This window comes from Oncorhynchus tshawytscha, linkage group LG10 (genome assembly GCF_018296145.1).
Source record: "Oncorhynchus tshawytscha isolate Ot180627B linkage group LG10, Otsh_v2.0, whole genome shotgun sequence".
In the NCBI taxonomy this organism is placed as follows: Eukaryota; Metazoa; Chordata; class Actinopteri; order Salmoniformes; family Salmonidae; genus Oncorhynchus; species Oncorhynchus tshawytscha.
This window is the reverse complement of record NC_056438.1, coordinates 82,897,198-82,923,222: the sequence shown is the minus strand read 5'-3', so window position 1 is coordinate 82,923,222 and position 26,025 is coordinate 82,897,198. Positions and strand designations below refer to the sequence as shown.

Genomic DNA, 26,025 nt, shown 5'->3' with positions numbered 1-26,025 from the left:
AGACAGTACTGTGCAGCCGTCTTCATTGACCTTGCCAAGGCTTTCGACTCTGTCAATCACCATATTCTTATCGGCAGACTCAGTAGCCTCGGTTTTCGGATGACTGCCTTGCCTGGTTCACCAATTACTTTGCAGACAGAGTTCAGTGTGTCAAATCGGAGGGCATGCTGTCTGGTCCTCTGGCAGTCTCTATGGGGGTGCCACAGGGTTCAATTCTCGGGCCGACTCTTTTCTCTGTATATATCAATGACATTGCTCTTGCTGCGGGCGATTCCCTGATCCATCTCTACGCAGACGACACCATTCTATATACTTTCGGCCCGTCATTGGACACTGTGCTATCTAACCTCCAAACAAGCTTCAATGCCATACAACACTCCTTCCGTGGCCTCCAACTGCTCTTAAACGCTAGTAAAACCAAATGCATGCTTTTCAACCGATCGCTGCCTGCACCCGCATGCCCGACTAGCATCACCACCCTGGATGGTTCCGACCTTGAATATGTGGACATCTATAAGTACCTAGGTGTCTGGCTAGACTGCAAACACTCCTTCCAGACTCATATCAAACATCTCCAATCGAAAATCAAATCAAGAGTCGGCTTTCTATTCCGCAACAAAGCCTCCTTCACTCACGCCGCCAAGCTTACCCTAGTAAAACTGACTATCCTTCCGATCCTCGACTTCGGCGATGTCATCTACAAAATGGCTTCCAACACTCTACTCAGCAAACTGGATGCAGTCTATCACAGTGCCATCAGTTTTGTCACTAAAGCACCTTATACCACCCACCACTGCGACCTGTATGCTCTGGTCGGCTGGCCCTCGTTACATATTCGTCGCCAGACCCACTGGCTCCAGGTCATCTACAAGTCCATGCTAGGTAAAGCTCCGCCTTATCTCAGCTCACTGGTCACGATGGCAACACCCATCCGTAGCACGCGCTCCAGCAGGTGTATCTCACTGATCATCCCTAAAGCCAACACCTCATTTGGCCGCCTTTCGTTCCAGTACTCTGCTGCCTGTGACTGGAACGAATTGCAAAAATCGCTGAAGTTGGAGACTTTTATCTCCTCACCAACTTCAAACATCAGCTATCTGAGCAGCTAACCGATCGCTGCTGCTGTACATAGTCTATTGGTAAATAGCCCACCCATTTTCACCTACCTCATCCCCATACTGTTTTTATTTATTTACTTGCTCTTTTGCACACCAATATCTCTACCTGTACATGACCATCTGATCATTTATCACTCCAGTGTTAATCTGCAAAATTGTAATTATTTGCCTACCTCCTCATGCCTTTTGCACACATTGTATATAGACTCCCCCCTTTGTTTTCTACTGTGTTATTGACTTGTTAATTGTTTATTCCATGTGTAACTCTGTGTTGTCTGCTCACACTGCTATGCTTTATCTTGGCCAGGTCGCAGTTGCAAATGAGAACTTGTTCTCAACTGGCCTACCTGGTTAAATAAAGGTGAAATAAAAAATAAAAATAAAAAATAAATCCACCAAACCCAGATTCATCCTTTGGACTGCCAGATGGTGAAGCTTGGTTCATCACTACAGAGAACGTGTTTCCACTGCTCCAGAGTCCAATGTGAGCTTTACACCATTCCAGCCGACGCTTGGCATTGTGCATGGTGATGCGAGGCTTGGCATTGTGCATGTTGATGTGAGGCTTGGCATTGTGCATGGTGATGTGAGGCTTGGCATTGTGCATGGTGATGTGAGGCTTGGCATTGTGCATGGTGATGTGAGACTTGGCATTGTGCATGGTGATGTGAGGCTTGGCATTGTGCATGGTGATGTGAGGCTTGGCATTGTGCATGGTGATGTGAGGCTTGGCATTGTGCATGGTGATGTGAGGCTTGGCATTGTGCATGGTGATGTGAGGCTTGGCATTGTGCATGGTGATGTGAGGCTTGGCATTATGCATGGTGATGTGAGGCTTGGCATTGTGCATGGTGATGTGAGGCTTGTGTGCAGCTGCCCGGCCATGGAAACCCATTCCATGAAGCTCTTGAATAACAGTTCTTGTGCTGATGAGGCTTCCAGAGGCAGTTTGGAACTGGTCAGTGATGTAACCGAGGACAGACAATTAGCGCTGCACTCTTCAGCACTCAACGGTCCAGTTCTATGAGCTTGTGTGGCCTAACACACGTGTGTGTACCTTGTATCCACGGTGATGTGTGTACCTTGTATCCACGGTGATGTGTGTACCTTGTATCCATGGTGCAGGGCCATGCTACTCTCAGCCTGGATCTCCTGCAGTTTGTGTTTCTTCATTCTCTTCAGCTCCAGAAGCTCCTTGTACTCCGGCAGGTGTCTCAACTCCACAGGTACACACTCCTCATCCTGGACATACACACACGCAGATACATACACACACACGGATACACACACACTCTTTAGTATGACAGACTAAGAGTCAGGTTTCTGAAAAGGAGTGTTTGTCGTGACAGGAACGGTCAAGACTAAAGACAAACACCCTGCTTCCTTTACTGAATGACTGTCTAAGCTTTGCTGATGACGCACTTTCACAGCACGTCTGGAAAGAGAGAGAGAGAGAGAGACAGAGACAGAGAGAGAGAGACAAAGATAGAGAGTTAAGGGACAGAGAGGAAAGAGAGAGACAGAGAGAGAGTTAAGGGAGAGGCGTGTGGTCAAATCAAATCAAATTTTATTTGTCAGTGTGTGTCGCACTGTGTGTTCAGTGTGTGGTACCGTGTGGTCAGTGTGTGTCGTACCGTACCGTGTGTGCCGTACCGTGTGGTCAGTGTGTGTGGTACCGTGTGTGCCGTACCGTGTGGTCAGTGTGTGTCGTACCGTCTGGTCAGTGTGTCGTACTGTGTGTCAGTCAGTGTGTGTCGTACCGTCTGGTCAGTGTGTGGTACCGTCTGGTCAGTGTGTCGTACTGTGTGTGTCAGTGTGTGTCGTACCGTCTGGTCAGTGTGTGGTACCGTGTGGTCAGTGTGTGGTACTGTGTGGTCAGTGTGTGGTACCGTGTCGTCAGTGTGTGGTACCGTGTGGTCAGTGTGTGGTACCGTGTGGTCAGCGTGTGGTACCGTGTGGTCCAGTGGGTCCTGCAGGGAGCTGTAGGTCAGTGTGTGGTACCGTGTGGTCAGTGTGTGGTACCGTCTGGTCAGTGTGTGTGGTACCGTGTGGTCAGTGTGTGGTACCGTGTGGTCCAGTGGGTCCTGCAGGGAGCTATAGGTCAGTGTGTGGTACCGTGTGGTCAGTGTGTGGTACCGTGTGGTCAGTGTGTCGTACCGTGTCGTCTCCATCGGGGTCCTGCAGGGAGCTGTAGTAGGCCGCTCTCTCATCCTCTTCTTCCATAAAGACGGGAGGCTCATATGAGGTCAGGAAGGTAGACGGTCGGTACAGGTGCTTGTTCAGGTGGTGCTGCCTCTTATTGGACACCTACAGACAACAGATTACTTATGTTTATAGATGATTTATGATTACAGATTATTTATGGTTACAGATTACTCGCGTCTCTTAGTCATTAAACTAAACCCACTGGTTACAGACCCTACCGTTGGTTATTATACTATACCCACTGGTTATAAAACTAAACCTACTGGTTATAAAACTAAACCCACTGGTTACAGACCCTACCGTTGGTTATAAAACTATACCCACTGGTTATAAAACTAAACCTACTGGTTATAAAACTAAACCCACTGGTTACAGACCCTACCGTTGGTTATAAAACTATACCCACTGGTTATAAAACTAAACCTACTGGTTATAAAACTAAACCCACTGGTTACAGACCCTACCGTTGGTTATAAAACTATACCCACTGGTTATAAAACTAAACCCACTGGTTATTAAACCAAACCCGCTGGTTACAGACCCCACCGTTGGTTATAAAACTAAACCCACTGGTTACAGACCCTACCGTTGGTTATAAAACTAAACCCACTGGTTATAAAACTAAACCTACTGGTTATAAAACTAAACCCACTGGTTACAGACCCTACCGTTGGTTATAAAACTATACCCACTGGTCATAAAACTAAACCCACTGGTTATAAAACTAAACCCACTGGTTACAGACCCTACTGTTGGTTATAAAACTAAACCCACTGGTTATTAAACTAAACCCACTGGTTATTAAACTAAACCCACTGGCTACAGACCCCACCGTTGGTTATAAAACTAAACCCACTGGTTACAGACCCCACCGTTGGTTATAAAACTAAACCCACTGGTTATAAAACTAAACCCACTGGTTACAGACCCTACTGTTGGTTATAAAACTAAACCCACTGGTTATTAAACTAAACCCACTGGTTATTAAACTAAACCCACTGGCTACAGACCCCACCGTTGGTTATAAAACTAAACCCACACATCCAGAGGTGAACTAAGGTAAGTCAGTTTAGAGCAACAACAAAATGTCTGGGGAGAGGAGAGGTTTGAGAACCACTGAGGGAGGGAATATCTAGATACCTTCTTGCTGTACATGCACATGTTGGGGGTCCTCCCAGGAACAGGGATTCCTGCTTTAGTCAGTTTGATGAAGTACTTCTGTACGCGGCTGGCCACCTGCACGCACACACACGCACACACACGCACACACACACACGGAGAACAAGCTTCCAGCTCAAAGATACTTTTATACTGTGACAAACACCTTCATCAGAGACCTGTTTCTCCGACCTGTACCCAGATCAGGGTGTTATATTAACCTGTTTCTCTGACCTGTACCCAGATCAGGGTGTTATATTAACCTGTACCCAGATCAGGGTGTTATATTAACCTGTACCCAGATCAGGGTGTTATATTAACCTGTACCCAGATCAGGGTGTTATATTAACCTGTTTCTCTGACCTGTACCCAGATCAGGGTGTTATATTAACCTGTTTCTCTGACCTGTACCCAGATCAGGGTGTTATATTAACCTGTACCCAGATCAGAGTGTTATATTAACCTGTACCCAGATCAGGGTGTTATATTAACCTGTACCCAGATCAGGGTGTTATATTAACCTGTACCCAGATCAGGGTGTTATATTAACCTGTTTCTCTGACCTGTACCCAGATCAGGGTGTTATATTAACCTGTACCCAGATCAGGGTGTTATATTAACCTGTTTCTCTGACCTGTACCCAGATCAGGTGTTATATTAACCTGTTTCTTGACCTGTACCCAGATCAGGGTGTTATATTAACCTGTACCCAGATCAGGGTGTTATATTAACCTGTTTCTCTGACCTGTACCCAGATCAGAGTGTTATATTAACCTGTTTCTCTGACCTGTACCCAGATCAGGGTGTTATATTAACCTGTTTCCCTGACCTGTACCCAGATCAGGGTGTTATATTAACCTGTTTCCCTGACCTGTACCCAGATGAGGGTGTTATATTAACCTGTTTCCCTAACCTGTACCCAGATCAGGGTGATATATGAACCTGTTTCTCTGAGGACCTGCACACGCATACCTTTGAAAATGTAAGTGTGTATCTCAGTGTGTGTGTGTGACCTGTTTAGCGGTCCTGTTGCCCAGGGCATCAGCTATCTTCTGCCAGCGTTTAGACTCCACCTCCTCAGGAGGAAACTGCAGTAGGAGATGCTCCAGCTTTTTCTATACACACAAACACACACACACAGAAAGAGGGAAATTCAATCACATGTATTTATAAAGCCCTTCGTACATCAGCTGATGTCACAAAGTGCTGTACAGAAACCCAGCCTAAAACCCCAAACAGCAAGCAATGCAGGTGTAGAAGCACGGTGGCTAGGAAAAACTCCCTAGAAAGGCCAAAACCTAGGAAGAAACCTCGAGAGGAACCAGGCTATGAGGGGTGGCCAGTCCTCTTCTGGCTGTGCCGGGTGGAGATTATAAGAGAGTACATGGCCGATTAATTAGGGACGATTTCAAGTTTTCATAACAATGGGTAATCGGCCTTTTTATATTTATATATATAACCCACGAGGAAACTGTGTGTCAGGCTGACCACCTGCTACGGGAGTGCAGAGTCAAACGGACCTTGTTGCTGAAATGAGCCAAGGTTAGTTGCATTAAAATGACCTTATAAAAAAAAAAAAAACAATCTTCACATAATCACTAGTTAACAAGGTAAGTTGCTAGCTAGCATCAAACTTACCTTATAAAAAAAACAATCTTCACATAATCCCTAGTTAACGACACATGGTTGATATTACTAGTTTAACTAGCGTGTCCTGTGTTGCATATAATCGATGCGGTGCCTGTTAATTCATCATCGAATCACAGCCTACTTGGCCAAACGGGTGATGATTTAACAAAAGTGCATTTGCGGAAAAAAACCCACATTCGTTGCACAAATGTAACTAACCATAAACATCAATGCCTTTCTTAAAATACATACAAAGAATTATATATTTTTTTAAACCTGCATATTTAGTCAAAATAAATGCATGTTAGCAGCCAATATTAACTAGGGAAGTTGTGTCACTTCTCTTGCGTTCAGTGCAAGCAGAATCAGTGTATTTGCAACAATTTGGTCTGCCTGGCTCGTTGCGAACTGTGTTGCTTCCTAACAAGGACTAATTAATTTTCCAGAATTGTACATAAATTATGACATAACATTGAAGGTTGTACAATGTAACAGCAATATTTAGACTGATGGATGCCACCCGTTAGATAAAATACGGAACGGTTCCATATTTCACTGAAAGAATAAACGTTTTGTTTTCTAAATGACCGTTTCCGGATTCGACCATATTAATGACCTAAGGATCGTATTTCTGTGTTATTATATTATAATTAAGTCTATGATTTGATAGAGCAGTCTGACTGAGCGGTGGTAGGCAGCAGCAGGCTCATAAGCATTCATTCAAACAGCACTTTACTGCATTTGCCAGCAGCTCTTAGCAATGCTTGAGATTAGCTCCTGAGATCAGGCTGGCAATACTAAAGTACCTATTAGAACATCCAATAGTCAAAGGTATATGAAATACTAATGGTATAGAGAGAAATAGTCCTATAATTCCTATAATAACTACAACCTAAAACTTCTTACCTGGGAATATTGAAGACTCATGTTAAAAGGAACCACCAGCTTTCATATGTTCTCATGTTCTGAGCAAGGAACTGAAACGTTATCTTTCTTACATGGCACATATTGCACTTTTACTTTCTTCTCTAACACTTTGTTTTTGCATTATTTAAACCAAATTGAAAATGTTTCATTATTTATTTGAGACTAAATTGATTTTATTGATGTATTATATTAAGTTAAAATAAAAGTGTTCATTCAGTATTGTTGTAATTGTCATTATTACAAATATATATGAAAATCATCCGATTAATCGGTATCGGCTTTTTTTGGTCCTCCAATAATCGGCATCGGCGCTGAAAAATCATAATCGGTCGACCTCTAGTTCATAGATGACCAGCAGGGTCTGGTAATAAAAACCACAGTGGTTGTAGAGGGTGCAACAGGTCAGCACCTCAGGAGGAAATGTCAGTTGGCTTTTCATAGTCGAGCATTCAGAATTAGAGACAGCAGGTGCGGTAGAGAGAGAGAGACAGTCGAAAGACCACAGACACACACACACATTACCTTTAAAGACCATACACACATTATCACAAAGGACCACACACACATTGTCTATAAAGAACACACACACACACACAGACACACACCCTTGTCAGTACCTGTTCTTCCACGGTCCACAGCTGGTTGAAGGTGTCAGGTTTACTCTGGTGACACAGCCGCCCTCGGATCATCTGGACACAGAGAGAGACGGGTTAGAGAGAGAGAGAGGTTAGAGAGAGACAGGTTAGAGAGACGGGTTAGAGAGAGAGAGAGAGAGAGAGGGTTAGAGAGAGAGAGAGAGAGAGAGAGACGGGTTAGAGAGAGAGAGAGAGACGGGTTAGAGAGAGAGAGAGACGGGTTAGAGAGAGAGAGAGACGGGTTAGAGAGAGAGAGAGACGGGTTAGAGAGAGAGAGAGACGGGTTAGAGAGAGAGAGAGAGACGGGTTAGAGAGAGAGAGAGACGGGTTAGAGAGAGAGAGAGACGGGTTAGAGAGAGAGAGAGACACACCCTACAGAGCCCCAGGACAACAGCACAATTAGACCCAACCAAATCATGAGAAAACAAAAAGATAATTACTTGACACATTGGAAAGAATTAACAAAAAAACAGAGCAAACTAGAATGCTATTTGGCCCTACACAGAGAGTACACAGCGGCAGAATACCTGACCACTGTGACTGACCCAAAATTAAGGAAAGCTTTGACTATGTACAGACTCAGTGAGCATAGCCTTGCTATTGAGAAAGGCTGCCGTAGGCAGACATGGCTCTCAAGAGAAGACAGGCTATGTGCTCACTGCCCACAAAATGAGGTGGAAACTGAGCTGCACTTCCTAACCTCCTGCCAAATGTATGACCATATTAGAGAGACATATTTCCCTCAGATTACACAGATCCACAAAGAATTCGAAAACAAATCCAATTTTGATAAACTCCCATATCTACTGGGTGAAATTCCAGTGTGCCATCAAAGCAGCAAGATTTGTGACCTGTTGCCACGAGAAAAGGGCAACCAGTGAAGAACAAACACCATTGTAAATACAACCCATATTTATGCTTATTTATTTTATCTTGTGTCCTTTAACCATTTGTACATTGTTAAAACACTGTGTGTATATATATATATATATATATATATATATATATATAGGGTTATATAGGATATATATATATATATATATATATATATATATATATATATATATATATATATATACTATATATATATATATATATATATATATATATATATATATATAATATGACATTTGTAATGTCTTTATTGTTTTGAAACTTCTGTATGTGTAATGTTTACTGTTGATTTTTGTTGTTTTTCACTTTATATATTATCTACCTCACTTGCTTTGGCAATGTTAACACATGTTTCCCATGCCAATAAAGCCCTTGAATTGAAATTGAATTGAATTGAGAGAGAGACGGGTAGAATCCAGGAAAAAAATTAACGACGTGACGCTGCATCCATAAGTAGTGCACTATGTAGGGAATAGGGTTCCATAGGACTCTGGTCTAAAGTAGTGCACTATATAGGGAATAGGGTTCCATAGGACTCTGGTCTAAAGTAGTGCACTACATAGGGAATAGGGTTCCATAGGACTCTGGTCTAAAGTAGTGCACTATGTAGGGAATAGGGTTCCATAGGACTCTGGTCTAAAGTAGTGCACTACATAGGGAATAGGGTTCCATAGGACTCTGGTCTAAAGTAGTGCACTACGTAGGGAATAGGGTTCTATAGGACTCTGGTCTAAAGTAGTGCACTATGTAGGGAATAAGGTCCCATAGGACTCTGGTCTAAAGTAGTGCACTATGTAGGGAATAAGGTCCCATAGGACTCTGGTCTAAAGTAGTGCACTATGTAGGGAATAGGGTTCTATAGGACTCTGGTCTAAAGTAGTGCACTATGTAGGGAATAGGGTTCCATAGGACTCTGGTCTAAAGTAGTGCACTATGTAGGGAATAAGGTCCCATAGGACTCTGGTCTAAAGTAGTGCACTACATAGGGAATAGGGTTCCAGACACAGTGTAGATGTATGTATGAAAGAGATGTAGAAAGAGAGAGACAGGAAGGAAGCAGAAGGAAGAGTACCAGTAGAAGGGAAATGAGGTCTGCTCTCATGTTTCCATAGATACCATCTCTTACTCATGCTTGACCATGTGTTGTAGTGTGTGTAGAGAGACGGGGTGGAGTGTGTAGAGAGACGGGGTGGAGTGTGTAGAGAGACGGGGTGGAGTGTGTAGAGAGACGGGGTGGAGTGTGTAGAGAGACGGGGTGGAGTGTGTAGAGAGACAGGGTGGAGTGTGTAGAGACGGGGTGGAGCGTGTAGAGAGACAGGGTGGAGTGTGTAGAGAGACGGGGTGGAGTGTGTAGAGAGACGGGGGGGTAAAGTGTGTAGAGACAGGGTAGAGGCGTGTAGAGACGGGGTGGAGTGTGTAGAGACGGGGTGGAGTGTGTAGAGAGACGGGGTGGAGTGTGTAGAGAGACGGGTGGAGTGTGTAGAGACGGGGTGGAGCGTGTAGAGAGACGGGGTGGAGTGTGTAGAGAGACGGGGTGGCGCGTGTAGAGAGACAGGGTGGAGTGTGTAGAGACGGGGGGGTGGAGCGTGTAGAGAGACAGGGTGGAGTGTGTAGAGACGGGGTGGAGCGTGTAGAGAGACGGGGTGGAGTGTGTAGAGACGGGGTGGAGCGTGTAGAGAGACGGGGTGGAGCGTGTAGAGAGACGGGGGGGTGGAGCGTGTGTGAGAGACGGGGTGGAGTGTGTAGAGAGACGGGGTGGAGTGTGTAGAGAGACGGGGTGGAGTGTGTAGAGAGACGGGGTGGAGTGTGTAGAGAGACGGGGTAAAGTGTGTAGAGACAGGGTGGCGCGTGTAGAGACGGGGTGGAGTGTGTAGAGAGACGGGGTGGGGGTAGAGAGACGGGGTGGAGTGTAGAGAGACGGGGTGGAGCGTAGAGAGACGGGGTGGAGTGTGTAGAGAGACGGGGTGGAGTGTAGAGAGACGGGGTGGAGTGTGTAGAGAGACGGGGTGGAGTGTGTAGAGACGGGGTGGAGTGTGTAGAGACGGGGTGGAGTGTGTAGAGACGGGGTGGAGTGTGTAGAGAGAGAGAGACGGGGTAAAGTGTGTAGAGACAGGGTGGGCGTGTGGAGAGAGACGGGGTGAAGTGTGTAGGGGTGGAGAGACGGGGTGGAGTGTGTAGAGACGGGGTGGAGCGTGTAGAGACGGGGTGGGGTGGAGCGTGTAGAGACGGGGTGGAGTGTGTAGAGACGGGGTGGAGCGTGTAGAGACGGGGTGGAGCGTGTAGAGACGGGGTGGGTGTGTAGAGACGGGGTGGAGTGTGTAGAGATGGGGTGGAGTGTGTAGAGACGGGGTGGAGTGTGTAGAGAGACGGGGTGGAGTGTGTAGAGACGGGGTGGAGTGTGTATCACAGTAACTAGTGGAGGACGAAGGTACAGCAGACGGGGAATTCTTCATTTCGAAGAAGCTCTTATCCAGAGCGACAGATTTTTCACCTAGTTGGCTCGGGGATTCGAACCAGTAACCCCCAACGCACTTAACCACAAGACTACCTGCCGCTCCAATATATATATTCATTGAGAACAGAGAATAGTAACTATGGTTGAACCATGTACAGGGCCTTCACTTGACTTCACTTGACTTAGTCCACATTTTGTTGTGTTCCAGACGGAATTCAAAATAGATTAAATATTTTTTCCCCCTCCACCTCGCCCATATCTCGCCCAAAATGAAAACATGCATCTAGAAATCTATTTGCAAGTTTACTGAAAATGAAATATAGAAATCACATTTACGTAAGTTTTCATATTTACATAAGTATTCATGTAAGTATTCACATTTACATAAATATTCACATTTACGTAAGTATTTACATAAGTATTCACACCCCTGAAGCAATAGATGTTAGAGGAACTGTTGGCAGTGATTACAGATGTGAATCTTTCTGGTTGAGTCTCTAGGAACTTTGTTCACCTGGATTGTACAACATTTGCCAATTATTATTTTCAAAGGTCTTCAAACTCTGAAACAATTGGTTGTTCATCATCGCTAGACAACTATTTTCAAGTCTTTGCCATAGATTTTCAAGTAGATTTAAGTCAAAACTGTAACTCGGCCACTCAGGAACATTCACTGTCTTCTTGGTAAGCAACTCCAGTGTAGATTTGGCCTTGTGTTTTAGGTTATTGTCCTGCTGAAAGGTGAATTCATGACCCAGTGTCATGTGGAAAGCAGACTGAACCAGGTTTTCCTCTAGAATTTTGGCTGTGCTTAGTGCCATTCCATTTCTTATTTATCCTGAAAAACTCCCGAGTCCTTAACGATTGCAAGCATACCCATAACATGACGCAGCCACTACTATGCTTGAACATATGGAGAGTGGTACTCAGTAATGTGTTGTATTGGATTTGTCCCAACAACAAGTTGCATTCGGGACAAAAAGTCAATTGCTTTGCCACATTTCTTGCAGTATTACTTTAGTGCCTTGTTGCAAACAGGATGCATGTTTTGGAATATTTTTATTCCTGTACAGGCTTCCTTCTTTTCACTCTGTCAATTAGTTTAGTATTGTGGAGTAACTACAATGTTGTTGATCCATCCTCAGTTTTCTCCAATCACAGCCATTCAACTCAGTAACTGTTTTAGAGTCACCATTGGCCTCATGGTGAAATCCCTGAGGAGTTTCCTTCCTCTCCGGCAACTGAGTTAGGAAGGACGCCTGTATCTTTGTAGTGACTGGGTGTATTAATAACGTGTAATTAATAACTTCACCATGCTCAAATGGATATTCAATGTCTTCTTTTTAAAATATTTGTACCCATCTACCAATAGGTACCTTTCTTTGCAAGGCATTGGAAAACCTCCCTGGTCTTTGTGGTTGAAACTGTGGTTGAAATTCACTGCTCAACCAAGGGACCTTACAGATAATTGTATGTGTGGGGTACAGAGATGAGGGACCTTACAGATAATTGTATGTGTGGGGTACAGAGATGAGGTAATCGTTCAAAAATCATGTTAAACACACAGAGTGAGTCCATGCAACTTATTATGTGACTCATTAAGCACATGTTTACTCCTGAACTATTCAGGCTCACCATAACAAAGGGGTTGAATACTTATTGACTGAAGACATTTCCGCTTTTAATTTGGTTTGATTTGTAAAAATGTTGAAAAACATAATTCCTCTCATGGGGTATTATGGTTTATTATGTGTTGGCCAGTGACAAAACAGATCTACATTTGTATTTATTAATTGAACCTGTATTTAACTAGGCAAGTCAGTTCAGAACAAATTCTTATTTACAATGACGGCCTACAGGGGAACAGTGGGTTAACTGCCTTGTTCAGGGGCAGAATGACAGATTTTTACCTTGTCAGCTCAGGGATTTGATCCAGCAACCTTTTGGTTACTGGTCCAACGCTCTAACCACTAAGCTACCCAATTGAATCAATTTTAAATTCAGGCTGTAAGACAACAAAATGTGGAGAAAGTCAAGTCAACCTTCTGAAGGCATTGTGTGTGTGTGTGTGCGTGTGTGTGTGTGTTGGGGAGCGTAACCATAACCATTGGCAGCGTGTTTACCTGTGAGTTGCTGCTGTTCTCCAGAGCATCACTAGAGGGCAGAGCAGAGTACAGGGTCGACGATTCACCCTCCTTGTCCTTGGGATCCAAGGGGCTGATTGGTCGGTCTGGTAACCTGACTATAGAAATAATAATACAGCACACTGATTGGTCGGTCTGGTAACCTGACTATAGAAATAATAATACAGCACACTGATTGGTCGGTCTGGTAACCTGACTATAGAAATAATAATACAGCACACTGATTGGTCAGTCTGGTAACCTGACTATAGAAATAATAATACAGCACACTGATTGGTCAGTCTGGTAACCTGACTATAGAAATAATAATACAGCACATTGATTGGTCAGTCTGGTAACCTGACTATAGAAATAATAATACAGCACATTGATTGGTCAGTCTGGTAACCTGACTATAGTAATAATAATACAGCCCACTGATTGGTCGGTCTGGTAACCTGACTATAGTAATAATAATACAGCACACTGATTGGTCAGTCTGGTAACTATCGTAATAATAATACAGCACACTGATTGGTCGGTCTGGTAACTATAGTAATGATAATAATACAGCACACTGATTGGTCGGTCTGGTAACCTGACTATAGTAATAATAATACAGCACACTGATTGGTCAGTCTGGTAACTATAGAAATAATAATACAGCACACTGATTGGTCGGTCTGGTAACCTGACTATAGTAATAATAATACAGCACACTGATTGGTCAGTCTGGTAACCTGACTATAGTAATAATAATACAGCACACTGATTGGTCAGTCTGGTAACCTGACTATAGTAATAATAATACAGCACACTGATTGGTCAGTCTGGTAACTATAGTAATAATAATACAGCACACTGATTGGTCAGTCTGGTAACTATAGTAATAATAATACAGCACACTGATTGGTCAGTCTGGTAACCTGACTATAGTAATAATAATACAGCACACTGATTGGTCAGTCTGGTAACTATAGTAATAATAATACAGCACACTGATTGGTCAGTCTGGTAACTATAGTAATAATAATACAGCACACTGATTGGAGACAGAAAGAACAAAGCATTTCCAAAACATTGGAAGATAAGACCCATTTCAATTATGAAATAAACAATTCATCAATCAAACAACTTAATTCATATGATGCCTTGTCGGTAACGATCGACTTACCCTTATCAAATATGAGTTTGAGCCTCCTGGTCGACTTACCCTCATCAGTTTGAGCCTCCTGGTCGACTTACCCTCATCAGTTTGAGCCTCCTGGTCGACTTACCCTCATCAGTTTGAGCCTCCTGGTCGACTTACCCTCATCAGTTTGAGCCTCCTGGTCGACTTACCCTCATCAGTTTGAGCCTCTGGTCGACTTACCCTCATCAGTTTGAGCCTCCTGGTCGACTTACCCTCATCAGTTTGAGCCTCCTGGTCGACTTACCCTCATCAGTTTGAGCCTCCTGGTCGACTCACCCTTATCGAATATGAGTTTGAGCCTCCTGGTTTTGCGTTTCTTGTCACAGAACTCCCTCTCGAAATCTCCCAGTCCTGACGTGTACTGGTCCCATGAGATGTCTGGCAGCTGAACCACTCTCTGGGGTCGCGGCATGCCCAGTTCCACCTGGCGGTCAGAGGTAAGAACTCAGCAGGAAGTGACCTCATAGAACAAGACAGAGAGACAGAGACAGAGAGAGATAGGGAGAGAAAGAGATAGGGAGAGAGAGAGAGAGAGAGAGGAGCAACAAACCTGTTTCTGCTCTACAAAGCTAATGGGCTAAAAGAGGGTTATAACACATCCTATACCTTTTATAACAGGTTATAATAGTTACTATGACACAGAACAGTACCTGTTTCTGCAGCTGCTCCACAAAGCTGACCGGGTCTTGGAGAGCTTCTCTCTGCTGTCTGGCCAGACGCTCCAAGTCCAGAATACTCTGAGTTCTCTGGGCCTCCAACACACCTACAGTCTGGAGTAACCTCTGGTAACTGATGGAGGGGGTAACAGAGGGGGGGGGGAGGTTAATTTGCTTATTAGGATCCCCATGACCTTTTGCAGAAGCAGTACCTGCTCTTCCTGGGATCCTCAAAAAACACAAGACATGACAAGTAAGAGAGACAAGGACAGTCACTCAAATGTAATCTATAACAATATACAAACAAAGTACAATAATGTGTCTGTTTGTTCCCTTATGGTCCCCGTAGTTCCATGTGATCATGGCTCTGTGTAATACTGTGAAGGTAGTTCCATGTGATCATGGCTCTGTGTAATACTGTGAAGGTAGTTCCATGTGATCATGGCTCTGTGTAATACTGTGAAGGGGGTTCCATGAGGTAATGTCTCTGCATAATACTGTGAAGGGAGTTCCATGAGGTAATGTCTCTGCATAATACTGTGAAGGTAGTTCCATGTGATCATGGCTCTGTGTAATACTGTGAAGGGAGTTCCATGAGGTAATGTCTCTGCATAATACTGTGAAGGGAGTTCCATGAGGTAATGTCTCTGCATAATACTGTGAAGGGGGTTCCATGTGATCATGGCTCTGTGTAATACTGTGAAGGGGGTTCCATGAGGTAATGTCTCTGCATAATACTGTGCGTTGCCATGAATTTGTTTTGGACTTAGGGACTGTCCTTTTCGTCACAGTAATATTGATCATAAAAACGAAACAAAAGCAGGTCAAATCTCCCTTCAACCCTCAACCAGGAAAGACTATCATGCATATTGTCGTTGTGAGGGGCGGCAGGTAGCCTAGTGGTTAGAGCGTTGGACTAGTAACCGAAAGGTTGCAAGATCGAATTCCCAAGCTGTTGTTCTGCCCCTGAACAAAGTAGTTAACTCACTGTTCCTAGGCCAGTTAACCCACTGTTCCTAGACCAGTTAACACACTGTTCTAAGGCCAGGATGACCCACTGTTCCTAGGCCAGGTTAACCCACTGTTCCTAGACCAGGTTAACCCACTGTTCCTAGGCCAGGTTAACCCACTGTTCCTAGGCCAGGTTAACCCACTGTTCCTAGGCCAGGTTAACCCACTGTTCCTAGGCCAGGTTAACCCACTGTTCCTAGACCAGGTTAACCCACTGTTCCTAGACCAGGTTAACCCACTGTTCCTAGACCAGGTTAACCCACTGAACCTAGGCCAGGTTAACCCACTGAACCTAGGCCAGGTTAACCCACTGAACCTAGGCCAGGTTAACCCACTAGACCAGTTAACCCACTGTTTCTAGACCAGTTAACCCACTGTTCCTAGACCAGTTAACCCACTAGACCAGTTAAGCCACTGTTCCTAGACCAGTTAACCCACTAGACCAGTTAAACCACTGTTCCTAGGCCAGTTAACCCACTGTTCCTAGGCCAGTTAACCCACTGTTCCTAGACCAGTTAACCCACTAGACCAGTTAAGCCACTGTTCCTAGACCAGTTAACCCACTAGACCAGTTAACCCACTGTTCCTAGGCCAGTTAACCCACTGTTCCTAGGCCAGTTAACCCACTGTTCCTAGGCCAGTTAACCCACTGTTCCTAGGCCAATTAACCCACTGTTCCTAGACCAGTTAACCCACTGTTCCTAGACCAATTAACCCACTGTTTCTAGACCAGTTAACCCACTAGACCAGTTAAGCCACTGTTCCTAGACCAGTTAACCCACTAGACCAGTTAACCCACTGTTCCTAGACCAGTTAACCCACTAGACCAGTTAACCCACTGTTCCTAGGCCAGTTAACCCACTGTTCCTAGGCCAGTTAACCCACTGTTCCTAGGCCAATTAACCCACTGTTCCTAGACCAGTTAACCCACTGTTCCTAGACCAGTTAACCCACTGTTCCTAGACCAGTTAACCCACTGTTTCTAGACCAGTTAACCCACTAGACCAGTTAAGCCACTGTTCCTAGACCAGTTAACCCACTAGACCAGTTAACCCACTGTTCCTAGACCAGTTAACCCACTAGACCAGTTAACCCACTGTTCCTAGGCCAGTTAACCCACTGTTCCTAGGCCAGTTAACCCACTGTTCCTAGGCCAGTTAACCCAGTTAACCCACTGTTCCTAGACCAGTTAACCCACTGTTCCTAGACCAGTTAACCCACTGTTCCTAGACCAGTTAACCCACTGTTTCTAGACCAGTTAACCCACTGTTTCTAGACCAGTTAACCCACTGTTTCTAGACCAGTTAACCCACTGTTCCTAGACCTGTAACCCAGTCCAATTCAACCCAGTCCAACCCAACTCAGTTCAACCCAGTCCAATTCAACCCAGTCCAGCCCAACTCAGTTCAACCCAACTCAGTTCAACCCAGTCCAGTCCAACCCAGTTCGACCCAGTCCAGCCCAACTCAGTTCAACCCAGTCCAGCCCAACTCAGTTCAACCCAGTCCAGCCCAGTTAAAACCCAGTCCAGTCCAGTACGACCCAGTCCAGCCCAACTCAGTTCGACCCAGTCCAGCCCAACTCAGTTCGACCCAGTCCAGCCCAACTCAGTTCGACCCAGTCCAGCCCAACTCAGTTCAACCCAGTCCAGCCCAACTCAGTTCAACCCAGTCCAGCCCAGTTCAACCCCAGTCCAGTCCAGTTCAACCCAGTCCAGCCCGGTTCAACCCAGTCCAGCCCAGTTCAACCCAGTCCAGCCCAGTTCAACCCTTGCCAGCCCAGTTCAACCCAGTCCAGCCCAGTTCATCCCAGTCCAGCCCAGTTCAACCGAGTCCAGCCCAGTCCATCCCAGTTCAACCCAGTCCAGCCCAGTTCATACCAGTCCAGCCCAGTTCAACCCAGTCCAGCCCAGTTCATCCCAGTCCAGCCCAGTTCATCCCAGTCCAACCCAGTTCATCCCAGTCCAGCCCAGTTCAACCCAGTCCAGCCCAGTTCAACACAGTCCAGCCCAGTTCAACCCAGTCCAGCCCAACCCAACAGGACCTGACTGTGTCCCAAACGGCCCCCTATTCCCTACACGGTGCACTACTTTGGACCAGGTCCAGTAGTGCACTATACTGCATTCATCTGAGCTAACGACAGTGGTTTCTTCATCACAGTAATCTCACTCTAGCTGGCAACATGAATCATATTACCAATATATGTTACATGATACTCCCTAAGGATCAATTCTATTTTCCAAACCTTGGTACCCTCAGCCTGAACTCTCAGCTGGGCACCATCAGGGATGGATTTTATAGGAGGGTTGTTTTAGAATCAGTCGGTCGGGTTTCTATTCCTTTTCCTATTAAAGATATGAAAACTGATGTTTTCAATTAGGATTTTTCAAGTCTTGGCTTGGAATTTAAAGTCACACCCTGAAATTGAAAGGCAATAGAGCTCCTGAAACGCAGAGATGAGGTACCTCTGGTTTGTTCAGCCACTCCTATGGGAAAATGAGATAGCTCTGGTTTGTTAAGCCACTCATATGGGGAAAATGAATGGACCAACAGACCACAGACCAACTACCCTGTCATCACTAACCCCCCACTACCATTATCACCACAGACCAACTACCCTGTCATCACTAACCCCCACTACCATTACCACCACAGAACAACTACCCTGTCATCACTAACCCCCACTACCATTACCACCACAGAACAACTACCCTGTCATCACTAACCCGCACTACCACCACAGACCAACTACCCTGTCATCACTAACCCCCACTACCACCACAGACCAACTACCCTGTCATTACTAACCCCCATTATCACCACAGACCAACTGCCCTGTCATCACTAACCCCCATTATCACCACAGACCAACTGCCCTGTCATCACTAACCCCCATTATCACCACAGACCAACTGCCCTGTCATCACGAACCCCCATTATCACCACAGACCAACTGCCCTGTCATCACCACAGACCAACTACCCTATCATCACTAACCCCCATTATCACCACAGACCAACTGCCCTGTCATCACCACAGACCAACTACCCTGTCATCACTAACCCCCACTACCACCACAGACCAACTGCCCTGTCATCACCACAGACCAACTACCATGTCATCACTAACCCCCATTATCACCACAGACCAACTACCCTGTCATCACTAACCCCCATTATCACCACAGACCAACTACCCTGTCATCACTAACCCCCATTATGACCACAGACCAACTACCCTGTCATCACTAACCCCCATTATTACCACAGACCAACTACCCTGTCATCACTAACCCCCATTATTACCACAGACCAACTACCCTGTCATCACTAACCCCCATTATCACCACAGAGCAACTACCCTGTCATCACTAACCCCCATTATCACCACAGACCAACTACCCTGTCATCACTAACCCCCATTATCACCACAGACCAACTACCCTGTCATCACTAATCCCCATTATCACCACAGACCAACTACCCTGTCATCTCTAACCCCCATTATCACCACAGACCAACTACCCTGTCATCACTAACCCCCATTATCAACACAGGCCAACTACCCTGTCATCACTAACCCCCATTATCAACACAGGCCAACTACCCTGTCATCACTAACCCCCATTATCACCACAGACCAACTACCCTGTCATCCCTAACCCCCATTATCACCACAGACCAACTACCATGTCATCACTAACCCCCATTATCACCACAGACCAACTACCCTGTCATCACTAACCCCCATTATCACCACAGACCAACTACCCTGTCATCACTAACCCCCATTATCACCACAGACCAACTACCCTGTCATCACTAACCCCCATTATCAACACAGACCAACTACCCTGTCATCACTAACCACCCACTACCACCACAGACCAACTACCATGTCATCACTAACCCCCATTATCACCACAGACCAACTACCCTGTCATCACTAACCCCCACTACCATTACCACCACAGAACAACTACCCTGTTATCACTAACCCCCACTACCATTACCACCACAGAACAACTACCCTGTCATCACTAACCCCCACTACCACCACAGACCAACTACCCTGTCATCACTAACCCCCACTACCACCACAGACCAACTACCCTGTCATTACTAACCCCCATTATCACCACAGACCAACTACCCTGTCATCACTAACCCCCATTATCACCACAGACCAACTACCCTGTCATCACTAACCCCCATTATCACCACAGACCAACTACCCTGTCATCACTAACCCCCATTATCAACACAGACCAACTACCCTGTCATCACTAACCACCCACTACCACCACAGACCAACTTCCCTGTCATCACCACAGACCAACTACCATGTCATCACTAACCCCCATTATCACCACAGACCAACTACCCTGTCATCACTAACCCCCATTATCACCACAGACCAACTACCCTGTCATCACTAACCCCCATTATCACCACAGACCAACTGCCCTGTCATCACCACAGACCAACTACCATGTCATCACCACAGACCAACTACCATGGCATCACTAACCCCCATTATCACCACAGACCAACTACCCTGTCATCACTAACACCCATTATCACCACAGACCAACTGCCCTGTCATCACCACAGACCAACTACCATGTCATAACCACAGACCAACTACCATGTCATCACTAACCCCCATTATCACCACAGACCAACTACCCTGTCATCACTAACCCCCATTATCACCACAGACCAACTACCATGTCATCACTAACCCCCATTATCACCACAGACCAACTACCCTGTCATCACTAACCCCCATTATCACCACAGACCAACTACCCTGTCATCACTAACCCCCATTATCACCACAGACCAACTGCCATGTCATCACCACAGACCAACTACCATGTCATCACTAACCCCCATTATCACCACAGACCAATTACCCTGTCATCACTAACCCCCATTATCACCACAGACCAACTACCATGTCATCACTAACCCCCATTATCACCACAGACCAACTACCCTGTCATCACTAACCCCCATTATCACCACAGACCAACTACCCTGTCATCACTAACCCCCATTATCACCACAGACCAACTACCCTGTCATCACTAACCCCCATTATCACCACAGACCAACTGCCCTGTCATCACCACAGACCAACTACCATGTCATCACTAACCCCCATTATCACCACAGACCCAGTTGTAATATCTGATGCTGGTGTGTGTTGAGGGGTGACGGCAGCAGCCATCTACACTAACAGACACCAGACAGTAGTAGCCTATAAAATCTACTGAAGGAGAAACCTGCAGTCAATCCAATGGAAATAACATTTCCAGCATTTTCCATTCAGAGCTCTACAGTGCTACCATTTTGTGCTCCTTGTAAAAATAAAAATAAAGGATTTTCCATTTCTACATTATACCCTTTCACAACCCTGCACCCAAAGACCTGTACGACCCTGCACCCAAAAACCTGTACGACCCTGCACCCAAAAACCTGTACGACCCTGCACCCAAAAACCTGTACGACCCTGCACCCAAAAACCTGTACGACCCGGGGCACAAAGACCTGTACGACCCGGGATCCAAAGACCTGTACGACCCTGCACCCAAAAACCTGTACGACCCTGCACCCAAAAACCTGTACGACCCTGCACCCAAAAACCTGTACGACCCTGCACCCAAAAACCTGTACGACCCTGCACCCAAAAACCTGTACGACCCGGGGCACAAAGACCTGTACGACCCGGGGCACAAAGACCTGTACGACCCGGGACCCAAAGACCTGTACGACCCGGGACCCAAATACCTGTACGACCCTGCACCCAAACACATTTACAACCCGGGACCCAAAGACCTGTACAACCCAGGACCCAAAGACCCGGGACCCAAAGACCTGTACAACCCTGCACCCAAAGACCTGTACAACGCTGCACCCAAAGACCTGTACAACCCTGCACCCCAAAGACCTGTACAACCCTGCACCCAAAGACCTGTACAACCCTGCACCCCAAAGACCTGTACGACCCCGGACCCAAAGACCTGTACGACCCGGGACCCAAAGACCTGTATGACCCAAAGACCTGTACGACCCGGGACCCAAAGACCTGTATGACCCCGGGACCCAAAGACCTGTACGACCCGGGACCTAAAGACCTGTACGACCCAGGACCCAAAGACCTTTTTACAGGTACTATGGAGTTGACCACAATCATTGCTGATTCTAAAGATGGGGTTTGAACCTCAGTTCCTGGAGGGACCGCGTGTCTGCTGGTTTCTGTGATTTCAATTTAATTGGTGTCAAATGAAGACCTAGTCAACCAGGTGAGGGGAGTTCCTAACTAATCAATGAAGATAACCAGGTGAGGGGAGTTCCTAACTAAATCAAGAAAGACCTAGACAACCAGGTGAGGGGAGGTCCTAACTAATCAATGAAGACCTAGACAACCAGGTGAGGGAAGTTCCTAACTAATCAATGAAGACCTAGTCAACCAGGTGAGGGGAGTTCCTAACTAATCAATGAAGACCTAGTCAACCAGGTAAGGGGAGTTCCTAACTAATCAATGAAGACCTAGTCAACCAGGTGAGGGGAGTTCCTAACTAATCAATGAAGACAACCAGATGAGGGGAGTTCCTAACTAATCAATGAAGACCTAGTCAACCAGGTGAGGGGAGGTCCTAACTAATCAATGAAGACAACCAGATGAGGGGAGTTCCTAACTAATCAATGAAGACAACCGGCTGAGGGGAATTCCTAACTAATCAATTACCTTAACTAATCAATCAAGTACAAAAGAGAAGCAATCTAGATATAACCCCAGGAATTGAGCTTGTCAGTTGACAGGACTATAATCTAGATATAAATCCCAGGAATTGAGATTGTCAGTTGACAGGACTATAATGTACAGTGGGGCAAAAAAGTATTTAGTCAGCCACCAATTGTGCAAGTTCTCCCACTTAAAAAGATGAGAGAGGCCTGTAATTTTCATCATAGGTACAATTCAACAATGACAGACAAAATGAGAAAAAAAATCCAGAAAATCACATTGTAGGATTTTTAATGAATTGATTTGCAAATGATGGTGGAAAATAAGTATTTGGTCACCAACAAACAAGCACGATTTCTGGCTCTCACAGACCTGTAACTTCTTTAAGAGGCTCCTATGTCCTCCACTCATTACCTGTATTAATCAACTCGTCGTGTTTGGAGGACAAAGAATGCTGAGTTGCATCCAAAGAACACCATACCTACTGTGAAGCATGGGGGTGGAAACATCATGCTTTGGGGCTGTTTTTCTGCAAAGGGACCAGGACGGCTGATCCGTGTAAAGGAAAGAATGAATGGGGCCATGTATCGTGAGATTTTGAGTGAAAGCCTCCTTCCATCAGCAAGGGCATTGAAGATGAAACGTGGCTGGGTCTTTCAGCATGACAATGATCCCAAACACACCACCCGGGCAACGAAGGAGTGGCTTCGTAAGAAGCATTTCAAGGTCCTGGAGTCTCCAGATCTCAACCACATAGAAAATCTTTGGAGGGAGTTGAAAGTCTGTGTTGCCCAGCAATAGCCCCAAAACATCACTGCTCTAGAGGAGATCTGCATGGAGGAATGGGCCAAAATACCAGCAACAGTGTGTGAAAACCTTGTGAAGACTTACAGAAAACATTTGACCTCTATCATTGCCAACAAAGGGTATATAACAAAGTATTGAGATAAACTTTTGTTATTGACCAAATACGTATTTTCCACCATAATTTGCAAATAAATTCATTAAAAATCCTACAATCTGATTTTCTGGATTTTAATATTTTTTTGTCTGTCATAGTTGAAGTGTACCTATGATGAAAATTACAGGCCTCTCATCTTTTTAAGTGGGAGAACTTGCACAACTGGTGGCTGACTAAATACTTTTTTGCCCCACTGTAGATATAATCTCAGGAATTGAGTTTGTCAATTGACAGGACAATAATGTAGATATAATCCCAGGAACTCCCACTACGCACTCTTTGTTGTGTTTGAGCACCAGGTGGTCCGACTCAAAGTAATACACATCTGGTTCCTCTTCGTCCTCCACCTGCTTCTCCTCCTCCTGCTGCTGGCTTCCTCCTACCGGAACCTCCTTACTGGCTGCCCGGGCGCCTTCTCGGAGCTCCCCGTAGTCCCGACCGTCCCCTACTACCCTGTCCCTGTCATCCCCACCGGCTCCCTGCTCCATGGGAACCGACGGAAGAGATGGGAGAGAGCCTCCCCTGGCCTGGGTGCTGGAGGGACCTGAAGAAGGGGTAGAAGTAGCCAGAGTAGCGTCCAGATCCAGCCTCCGACAGGCCCCCTCTCTCAGAGGGCCGTTGTCCCGAAGAGGGTCTCTGGGAGGGGAGCAGGGTTTGGGGGACGAGGGGGCCCCAGCTCTCCGGGGCGAAGTCCTCAGGGTGTATTGGTGTTCGTGGGGTTGGGTGAAGGACGGGGGCGAAGTGCCGGAGACAGAAGGGGTCTCTGAGGGGGTCTGGGGGGCTAGCAAAGGCATGGTGGATTCTCCTGAGTTGTTGATGTTGTTGTTTGGGATGTTGTGGTTTACGTTGATGATACTGGTGGCAACAGCATCCTGCACCAGTGGCCAACCATTACTTCTCCCGTTGGTACTCTCCTCCTCCTCCTCTTCCTCCTCCTCGGTCGCTGTCACTTCCTCCTCCTGACACACCGAGTCCCCCACTACATCCAACTCCACTTCCTCCTCCCTGACTGACAGGTGTGGGGTGGAGGAGTCCTCTTCAAAGGAGGCCAGAGGAGGAGCAGAATACTCCCCAGAGTCCCTAACCTCCTCCTCCTGCACAGGATCACAGTTTCTACAAGGCACTATGGGGTCTGGGGGCGAGGGGCAGGGCGCCCCCATCTGGCCGCCGTTCAGCAGTGTGGGACTGGGACCTGGGCAGCTGGTGTTAACGGCAGCGCTGGCACCCGGGGGGATTGTCTGAGCGTCAAAGCTACTGCTGGTCTGTCCCAGCCCAGTAGAGGATTTATGGGAGATCGAGTTCTGGGGCGGAACAGGGGGATTATGGGAAGTGGAGTTCAGGGGCTGTTGAGTATGGCCGCCGCTGTCCTCCTCCTCCTCCTCCTCCTCACCTTCCTCTTTGTTGAGGTTCTGTGGAGAAGAGGAAGAGGGTGCGATGCAGATTAGGTTGAGCGGGTCACCCTCTTCACTGTTCTCCTTGACAGTCGCTGGGGGGGTGCAGGAGGATGGGGGGATGTCAGGTTTGGCGGGTGCAGAAGAGGGGTCGTCCTCGGGGCCCTGCGCCTCCCCATGACGGGAACACCGTTTGGCCCTTTTGAGGAGCAGAGAAGCATCTCTCCCACCAGCCCCCGACGTCTCCTTCCCCCTCCCCTCACAGTTCTCAGCCTGGTCCAAACCCCCACACCCATCACTCTCTGAGCAGGACAGTCCCCTCTTCCTGGGGCTCGGCCATGTCTCCCTGTCCACTGAGGAGGCCTTGTGGTGGGTTACCTTTCCCTGGTGACCCCCAGGCTTCTCTGAGCTCCCAGCCTGGGCGTCCTGTCTCTTCTTGGGGGAGCGGGGAGCCCTGCTGCCGGGGAGCGGTGACCCCTGAACCTCCTCCGGCTGGGCGATGCTGCGGTTCCTGAGGGTTCGTCCACAGAAGTTCTCGTCCAATCCATTGAGCCCGACTGATGACCTTGTGACGCGTGAGGAACGTGACGTGGCCATGCTACGGAGGGGGACTACTGACGTCTCATTGTGCTGCTCAGTCACCTGCTGCAGAATGGGGTACCTGGAGGAGACAGAGGGGTTATAAGGCTTTGTAAAGCGAGGATACATTAGGCTTCATAAGGGATACATTAGGCTTCATAAGGGATACATAAGGCTTCACATTATTCACCTAGGCTTAAGTCGTACAGGAAACTGACTTAAGAGAGTAGCATCTTCATAAGCAAAACACACAGCACCTCCTGTAGGGAAATCCTGCTTCTATGTCGACAATGAGTCTAATGAACCAATCAGACTGCGTGTTGGGAAATCCTGCTTCTA

At 46.5% G+C, this 26,025-nt stretch overlaps 1 protein-coding gene across 1 annotated transcript in view; it reads right to left on the bottom strand.

Moving 5' to 3' along the window:
* The window catches only part of zzz3 (zinc finger, ZZ-type containing 3), a 50,495-nt gene that overhangs the window by 11,424 nt on the left and 13,046 nt on the right, over positions 1–26,025 (bottom strand). The window contains exons 2-10 of the mRNA XM_042329229.1: positions 23,993–25,768; positions 14,987–15,125; positions 14,613–14,760; positions 13,145–13,263; positions 7,655–7,726; positions 5,495–5,596; positions 4,464–4,559; positions 3,276–3,425; positions 2,226–2,360 (exon numbers count right to left, since the gene is read on the bottom strand). Coding sequence (XP_042185163.1) covers positions 2,226–2,360; positions 3,276–3,425; positions 4,464–4,559; positions 5,495–5,596; positions 7,655–7,726; positions 13,145–13,263; positions 14,613–14,760; positions 14,987–15,125; positions 23,993–25,768 — 2,737 coding nt within the window. The remainder of the gene's footprint in view (positions 1–2,225; positions 2,361–3,275; positions 3,426–4,463; positions 4,560–5,494; positions 5,597–7,654; positions 7,727–13,144; positions 13,264–14,612; positions 14,761–14,986; positions 15,126–23,992; positions 25,769–26,025) is intronic.